Below are 9,158 nucleotides of genomic sequence, written 5' to 3' on the forward strand. Positions count from 1 at the left end.
TCATATATTTATATGTGACATCTCAGGACCATCGTACTTCATATTTATATGTGATATTACGTTTGTATAAGAAAAAACTATACAAGAACATAAGGCTTTGATGGCCATAATATTAGTAACAAGTTAAGAACATTTTAACGCTTTGTGGATTCTAAAACACCCGATTTCTTAGAAAAATGCACAGAAATGCTCACAAAATGGTGAAAATAAGAACATGTTGAGAACATTTTTAGGCTTAAAATTCGAAAAGTTAAGAACAGCGAAGACAAAATTTTGGATGTTCTTATAAAAAACGTGTATCCCTAAAGTATCAACAGAGATACCACGAGAATGTATCTCCCACATTTTCAAGAAAAGACCAAACAAGGCCAACAGTTTTAAAAGTTTTAAGACAAAAATGTGTAACTTTCATATGATAGAAAATGTCGACATCTTTCGACATAACTGGATTTAGGGACGAGAATAAAATGAATAAATTCGAATCTGAAAACAATGACATTAGAAACTTTATTAAAAGTGTGTTGAATTTTATATCTACTCTAAATGGAAAATTATTGTACAATTCACTACGTAGTAGCTACTGATACTATTATATTTGTAATTTTGCCTCTAGTTGGACTATAGGGAGTCGTCATTAAAAAGCTTTATCTAGTTCTGTGCAATGAAACACAAAAAACTTAAAAATGTAAAAACCTTGTTCTAACTAAACATTAGCCAAATGACACTAGGCCATTCCGTTAAAATTCCATACAGGGAGTGGACAAACCTTTTCAAGTCAAAAAATATTTCTTGGAAATAAGTGGATACCCCCTGTAAAATTTGCAAAAATACCCTTGGAAAATCTCTTATCATACATTAAAAGTGAGGGTTCACGAACTAAAACCAGTCTTTTACCTCTTGGAAATTCTCAAATAATTTTTTACCCCTGCAAAAGTGAATAACCACTATTATAGACCCCCTGAAAATTCTTCTTCAGATTACCCCTTGGAAATGTTCGCCCATCCCCTGTATGGATTCAGAAAAGAATGGCCCATTGGAAGAACTACAGACTTGATGATCAAAGGAATCCCTAATAGAAATGTAACCAAAAACAAGGCTATTTACAAAATATCGTGATAAAAAAAAAACAATATTCTTACATCCCAATAAAGTGAACAAAATTTTGAATGGAAATTATACAAGGCTCTCAGCATTCTATTTTGTTATTTTGCTTTTTGTTAAAAGTGTAGTAATAATAGTTCAAAATTCAATGTACCATTTGACTGTCAAAAATAAAGATACGAAAGCAAATGCTAGCAAAGTCCATTTGTCAAAAAGCCCACTGAACAATCCCCAAAAATGACTTCAAGACTTGTCAGGATTTAAAACTTTTAAATATATAAAAAATAGAAATTGGTGATAAAAATATTTTAAAGAACATAATCCTAAACCACAAACACGGAAAGTCTCGTTTTTTTTGTATTCGAAAATTTTTAAAATAAAAAAGCAATCATCGTAACTAACTATTAACTATTTGCCATATCAATGGTCCACAATTGAGTATCTTGTCCTAAACATTTATTGGTAACTACATCTTGACCCATCTTATAATTGTCCAAACATAAATTTGATCCTGTGTTTACTATAGCTCGTGTACCTTCTTCATATCTCCATTTCTTAGAAGGGAAAGAAAAATTACATTACGTACGAGCTAATTGAAGGCCTAAGGCGTCAAAATCAAAAAAACTAGTGGCCCTTTGTTTAAAAAAAATCAATGACAAAGCCGTGGTTTAAAAATATTTACCCGCCCGGAAAAGCGCAGTAGAAATACAATAAAGAAAAGAATTATTTTGGGTTGGGTACCATAAGTTGGTCTAATGTCGACATCCCTCTTCTAATTCGGACACCCAGTTTTAGAGATAGGAATAAAAGTAAGGTCAGAAATACTGATAGACAAAATATTTTTCCCTCTCTAGCTGCTAAAGCAAAGAAATATAGTTTCCATAAGCGATTTCGACCTTTGTAATATTCCTATCTCTAAAGAAGGGTGTCTGGATTAGAAGAGGGATATCGATATCAGACCAAGTCACGGTAAGTTTTAAGGTTAGTTTTGGTAAGATTTAAGGTGAGTTTACTTATCAAAACACACGCTGGCTTTGGTAAAAAGTACAACTGGTAAATTTGGCTCATACCTGGAATCGATCGTTCTTATCACATTTTCTCATGAGTACAGCACTGTGTTCGTCGCTTCCTATCGCTGTCACACAGATCTCTTCGTGTTTAATCTGGTCATGTTTCGTCCAAGACCAATCCTAAAACCAAAAGAAGAAATCGCATTGCAAAACGAGATAAAAGTTGTGTCCTCTATAATCGTAAGAATGACTTATGAATGAAAATGTATATATTAAATTGAATTTCCTTCGTCGTCTTTCGTCAAAATTGCTCAAAAATCGTTCGTAATCTGTGTTGTGATACTTTGTTTTTCTGCTTTTTCTTTGCCTGTTTACTAGGACAAACCAAATTGGAAAGGACCTCTGTTGAATGATTCGACGGAAGAATTCTTAATATTCTACCTGATTGCCACCTTGCCCATGGCAACTGAAAATGCCAACACCTTCATTAATTTGATGACCCATTGTGTCCATACAATTCTCACCATTGTTCTTCAAGCTGCCATATTTGATGACGTCACTATCTGGTACTCTTCATAAGGAAATCAAAAGAACGTATATACATTCTGACCCCCTGACCCCCTCCCTCCTCCTTTCATTTGAAGCACAACTCAACATGTATTACATTTGGAGTCTCTTCATAACTCGAACACGCACATGGAATACAAATTTGTTCAAGTTGAGGAAACTTCGAATCATGGAGTAAGGTTAATAAGGCATTGTTGACTTTAGGAGCCATAAAAATTTTTCGAGTTGAGAAGACATTTGAGTTTAAGGGGTTCTAGAGGTTTGAGACTCAGCTGTATTTTTTTGTGCATGTGACAAAAATTCAGTGCGTCTATTCTACTATGTCAGATTGAAATGTAAAACTCAGCCCAAATATAGATGTCCCAATAATTGAAAAAGTATTAAATAGACTGAACATGCTTGTAAAGAACTAGAATAGATTTCTACTTACTTTAATTCAGGATAAACATTATTTAAGAACCATTTGAAACTTTTACATCCTAACTTGTTGCGCAGCTCCATTCTTTCATGAATACTGTCGAAATGAAAACAAAAAGAATTTAAAGCATGAAGCAGATAATTTAAAGTCAAGATTCAACGATATCATTATCAAAGACTTACAATTAAGTAGCAACACGTATATATGTGTGCATTGACCTCAGTTTGGTAGAGAACTACTAAACTGAGGACTGAAGTGAGATTCGAACTCACGACTTTCGCATTACTATTGCAACTGTTCTACCGACTGAGTTATCCAGTCCACACTGGAAGCTATTTCGGGAACAGCGTCGGGTTTTGGACTCAATCACTCCAGTAACCACATCTAGCGCGATATAAACAACATTATCACTATGATGCCACAAGGGATGCAAATGGTCAAAGTCAAGTGTTTTTCATGTGCAATCATAGATTGTAGGCTAGCACTTTAAGGCAAATCCTCTTTATTAATATTTAAAATATGAATGAAAAATCTTACTCTCCAAAAATAGCATATCTAGCTGATGGAACAGCACCAAAATAGAATCGTTTGTAATCATCCATCCAAACTTCAGCTGCACGACGAGTATTCCTGGGAAACAAAAATAAAAAAATAATGAAAATGGAAATGGAAAATGGAAAATGCGTAGATTATGTTGACATAACTATTCTATACTCATGCTTATTCTATTGCCACGAATAGGAAAGACATAGCTTGACATTGAAAAATGAAGGTAACTTTTCACCTTCGACGTTTACAATAGTATGATACTTTTGATTAACAATAGAGGTTTTTCATGGTTTATTAAGTTACGCAATTTACACCATTATTGAAGCAAATGTTCGAACTTGTAGAGGTGATCCCTTAGACAAATCGAACATTTGCTGTCATAATGGCGGAAGTTACGTAACTTAACAAAACATGAAAACCTTTATATGTAGTACTTAGTTGAATCCCGATAAAAAGTACTCTCAAGGAACTAGTGGTAAATTGTAGTATTTAGCCTCGTTCTACTTATTATCCAAATATTTTTTGACTCAGAAGGTTAAGGAAGGAAGTTCAGGGGACCAGAGAAGTTGTACTACTTATAGCCGCGTACTGCTTATCGAGATAAAAACAAATCTTTTTTATCTACAGGACGCTAAAGACTGGAATGATGAATCATGATAGTGAAAAAGATGTATAATTTTAGGTACTGACTTTTGAAAAACATTCATGCTACCACCAGGGAATTTATATGGATGACGTTCTCTAAACACGTGACCAACACGTGAACAAGGTAAGATGTGCATTTCACCACCACATTGCCATGCGCGGAATGAAATTTCTAAAAAGAAACTTTCGTAAATTTTACTGTGTTTAGAGTTGAGAAAAGTGTAGAAAGTTAAAATTGAAAGCCAATATTGTGGCCTTAATCTTAAATACAGAAATTTACTAGACCTCATAATTTGCTCTCCAAAACCTAATTCCAGTACTTTTGTAAAGGGTAAAAAGCAAACGAACCTAGATTTTCTCCACCCCATACATCCATTTGGTTGTCATATTTTCCAAGTGTTTCAAACCATTTCTTATCAATTGAAAACAATCCTCCGGCAATCGCAGGCGATCTACGATGGAAAATGAAAGTTAAAAATTTCTCTTATAAAATAGAAAGTACATACAGTTGAACTCAAGTAATTCGGAGGAGTTTTATCTTTGTGACCTAATTCGATGAAAAAAGTCTTTCCCAGGTTTACTTTGGAACAATTTTTTGTATTTTGAGTTAGAATAGTGAAATACTAAATTTGATAAGAAATGGAAGGCAAAAGCAGTGGACGAGCTCCAATCGAATGTAAAAAAGAAAACATTTGATTGGCAAACAAGATAATTCTAACGTCAAAAACGTTCGATTGAAAACGTTCGATTGACAAATTGTCGAGTTTGTCAGCTTCAAAAATCAAAAAATTCGAATTAAACGATTAAAATTTATTGATGGGACTGAAAAATCTGTTAGATTTATACGATTATTCGAATTACGTGGGTTCGAATTATAGGAGTTTTCTTGTAAGGTTTTCAAGGTAAATTCTGAGGGGACCACATAATCTGTTCAAATTAAGCGAGTTTTCGAATTACACGAGTTCAACTGTAATATAAAGAGGTTTTTTCAAACTGCTGGACAGTGAAAAAGTATAGAGTTTCTTTGGTTGAATTCAAGGGTTTTAAAAGGATATTCTTAGTAAATTTTTACTTGATTGGTGCAGTACGATCTCTTCTGTGTTCTTCTAAATACTTGGGTGGTAAGAAATCCCATTTGAAATTCAGATTCCAACCAAAACCACCACGAAGCTCTGATGATGAACTAAGGTATTCAAAAGTTTCATGTGCAATGACATCAATGATAGGCGCTACTACTGCTTTTCGATTCTGAAAATATGGAAAAAATAACATTTAAACATTGATTTCCAATTATATGTTTGTATTAATGTTTTTTATTTATATATTTTGTGTAAATTACGATCTGGTTAGTATATGTGTCAATACAAGCGTTTGTGAACGTTCACAAACGTCCCTGGAATGTTCCTCTCAAAACGATCTGTTGTAAAGGTTAATATTTAACTTGCTACGAGCTCCTAGAACTAGAAAATAATTGGAATGTTCCAAATTGTTAATTTTACTTTACTGGAACATTCCATTTTATTTGTATTGAAAATTGCTTGTGATGACAAATAGATGCAAAAGAATCTATGTTCTATAGTGCATTGTGTTGATTGAGTCAGTTTCTGTTTAGAATATGTATATAGTTTGTTTCTTTTGATTTCATACAACCTTCACAGATCGAATTTACATATTTCTCCTAAAATCAAGTGTTTTTCTTACATCTTTGATTGCTTGTAAAAGAGGTTCCAACCACATTTCATTCTCTTCACAATGGCTATCTAAAAACGTCAGCACATCTCCTTTTGCAATGTCTGCTCCTTTCACCCTTGATCTAATCAGACCTTCTCGTTTGTCATTTCTTAGAACTTTTACTTTGGGTATACTTCCGAGTTCCTTGCCATCAGCAGCTGAAAAAAAACATAACTCTTTTGTTTTTAACAAATTCTGGATATTTTGAAATCGATAATAAAATGGGGAATTTCTGTGATATCAGATTTTTGCATTACAATGCAAATGGAAAATTAATATTAGTAATTGATTGAATTGAGGTAAGCACAATCTATACAATACTAGTTTATAAAATGCAGGACAACAGGACAGACCTCAAAAAGAGCCTGAAGGAAAAAAAAAATTCATACGATTATCACTGAAGTCATCCACCAAAATAATTTCCTTCAGTAGGTGATCAGGAGATCTGTTTAAAGCACTGGAAAACAAAACAAAAAGGCATATCAACAAAAAATCTATGGAATTAATTATTGGTTAACCATATAAAAAGATGTCATTGTTCATATGTGAGCTGAGCCAGGATAATTTCAAGACCTATGCAAACCAGATAGAAGCAGCCTTTCTAATTCAGTAAGCACTTTTACGTTGGCAAAAGCCAAATTTACGTTGACATTTACATCGGCAATAGCTGAATGTCGACGTGAATTAGAATGGCTTAGACATTATCTAAGAAAATGTGTCTTCAAAAAGAAACTTGAAAATATTTAAAAAGAGGAATAATGTTGAAGAGAAGTGTAAAGGAATTGGTACATATAACTGACTCACCTAACAACTGTTCGTAATAAAGCTGCTCTTCCCTCATTGTGAAAGCAAATGATGATAGTAGTTGTCGGAAGATCTGTATCGTAACGCTTATTTCGACACCTAACAGATAATTATATATGTGACCATACAAGCGATTCAAAGGACATGAAATATTTGCCAGCAAAAGCCGGCCTTCTTTTTGTTGGTTATTTGTTTGATGTAGCCAGCAATATGATTACAGTAACCAGCAAATTGAAGCTGACATAAGGTGGAAAAAGTGTATATTCATCCCAATCTTAATCTAGTTTCTTATCATAAACAATGCAATAACCTATCAGTATTTGAATTGAGAAAATCTGAGGATTTTTTTAAAACTTTGATTTTTTCTTACTTTGCATCTCTGACATCTGGGATGGGTCGATCCCATGCTAATTTTTCACTTGCTTCCTGATTATAAGCATTTCTAACATTCTTATCTTCACCAGGTTTCAGAGCTCCTCGTTGAACATAGCCATGCCAATCAAAATCCTTCAAAGATCTACTATCTCTATTGTTACTTCTCATTTTAGGGTCTTTAGCAATAAAAATATTTCCCTTTACATTGTATTTTTTCTCATCAGGCTTTTGATGATCCTGACCATGTCCAATATCATGGTGTTCTTTGTGTCCTTTGTGGTCACGATCCCTGGCAAGTTTTCCTAGCGCAATGAGCCTTGCTTGCTCTTCTGGTGATAGCGGCGGTGGAGCATTAGAACTACTCGTGAAAAAATATAACATTCCTCCAATCCATATCACAAATAATAAGAATATCAAAACCCGACTTGTGTGTATCCTCATCCTCTAACTAAGCAGTGTATGTACAAAACAATGATTGGTTTTATTTAAATCAAAATTTCATTTTCATTCCAACAAGAGAATCATGATATCTAAAGTAAAAGAAGTGAAGAATAGTATAGATTTAGTGTCTATGGTATGTCTCTATACATGCAAAGAATCAGTTGAAAGAGCACAATTTTGATTTATGCCTTGGTTTGCATTTCCAAATCTTTTTATTTAGAAATCCATTTTAAATATCCATACATTGGGATGGACGAACATTGCCAGGGGGTTCCCAAAGAGGTAAAACTTGAGGTCTTTAATTATTGCTTGATTAGCACTATCCCAAACTACCTCGTATAAGATAGATAGAAAAAAAATTCACTCAATTATTATAAGAATAAGGCTGAACTTTGTGTGTGGAAACATATGGGAGAGGCCAAACTTTTTCATGGAAATAATACAAATATACAAAAGAATGATAACTGTCACAGCTTGCCTTAGCTGTTCTATCAAATCCTTCAATCAATCTTGTGGGTCATGGTGAAGGTTCCCTGTAAATTAAATTTGCAATACATTAAATCCTGATCAAAATAAACCCTATCCTATATGCTTCAACATATTGCTGCACTCATTCCCAAGCTAAGTAAGTGACTTAACTTTACTACTTCTTCTTTAACTTTAATCTTGTTATTCCCTCCCTATCCAAGAAGATAATTTTAATCAATCTTTTACATGATCCTGTTGCTACATACAGGCATCTTCTGCTGTCAGCAGAACAAAAATTATACTTGCAACTTCCCAGTTATGTGGTTAGTTAGTTAGTTAACTAATGTTATTGTTGTGTTCTTTATCGACACATTTTTTTTAATTTTTCTGATAAACGTCTTTTTGAAATTTTTAGACAAATTTTCAAAGATTTTGATTACGTATATCTTTTTATTCCATGAAACCATAACTTTCAAACAAAAAATTTATTGACCAAGCTATTGAGGTTTCTTCAATATTTTGGGAGGTGAGTCTATAAGTAATAGTTATCACGTGGTACAGAGTACAATATGGGATGTATTTTTTTAGTTCAAAATTTTCGTCAAAATATACTGTAGACCTTTGCAAATTACAAGCCATTTTCTTGAACCAACCTTGAGTTATAAATGAAAATGTGTGACGGACAGGACACAATTTTGTTGTTTTCAGAGCAAAGTTTGGTGTTCAAAGCTTCTTAGAGGAAAAACTTAATCAAAATCTTTACATTTTTCTGCACTATTTGGTCACATCTTGATAGGAGAATATTCAAAATACAAAAATGCCTCCTTAGAACATAGAGTTCTTGAACAAATTTTTTAACTGGTAAAAACTAATACAGCCCAAAAATTTGTCCCAACCGCAACGGCACCAAAGTCTTAATTTCTCTTTTTTAGAGACAACTTTAATTTTCTAACTGTATCAAGCCAATGAACTATAGGGAACCACATGCTTTTTGCAGCAGTATCATTTTTCTTGACTTTACATGTACTAGCTATGAGTGAAAAACGGAC

The 9,158-nt window shown here is 33.3% G+C and overlaps 1 protein-coding gene across 1 annotated transcript; it reads right to left on the bottom strand.

The window, feature by feature from the left end:
* Positions 1 to 484: 484 nt before the first annotated feature.
* Positions 485 to 7,754, bottom strand: LOC136823979 (polypeptide N-acetylgalactosaminyltransferase 2-like). Its single transcript, XM_067080138.1, has 12 exons — positions 7,196 to 7,754; positions 6,826 to 6,924; positions 6,411 to 6,478; positions 5,992 to 6,179; positions 5,363 to 5,538; positions 4,639 to 4,742; positions 4,336 to 4,462; positions 3,634 to 3,726; positions 3,109 to 3,192; positions 2,553 to 2,682; positions 2,172 to 2,291; positions 485 to 1,655 (listed from the first exon to the last, which is right to left on the bottom strand). Exons 1-12 carry the CDS (start codon positions 7,639 to 7,641, stop codon positions 1,506 to 1,508), a joined length of 1,785 nt encoding a protein of 594 aa, XP_066936239.1. The 5' UTR covers positions 7,642 to 7,754; the 3' UTR covers positions 485 to 1,505.
* Positions 7,755 to 9,158: the final 1,404 nt, after the last annotated feature.

The sequence above is a fragment of the Clytia hemisphaerica genome, unplaced genomic scaffold, assembly GCF_902728285.1.
Source record: "Clytia hemisphaerica strain Z4C2 unplaced genomic scaffold, Clytia hemisphaerica genome assembly, whole genome shotgun sequence".
Lineage (NCBI taxonomy): Eukaryota > Metazoa > Cnidaria > Hydrozoa > Leptothecata > Clytiidae > Clytia > Clytia hemisphaerica.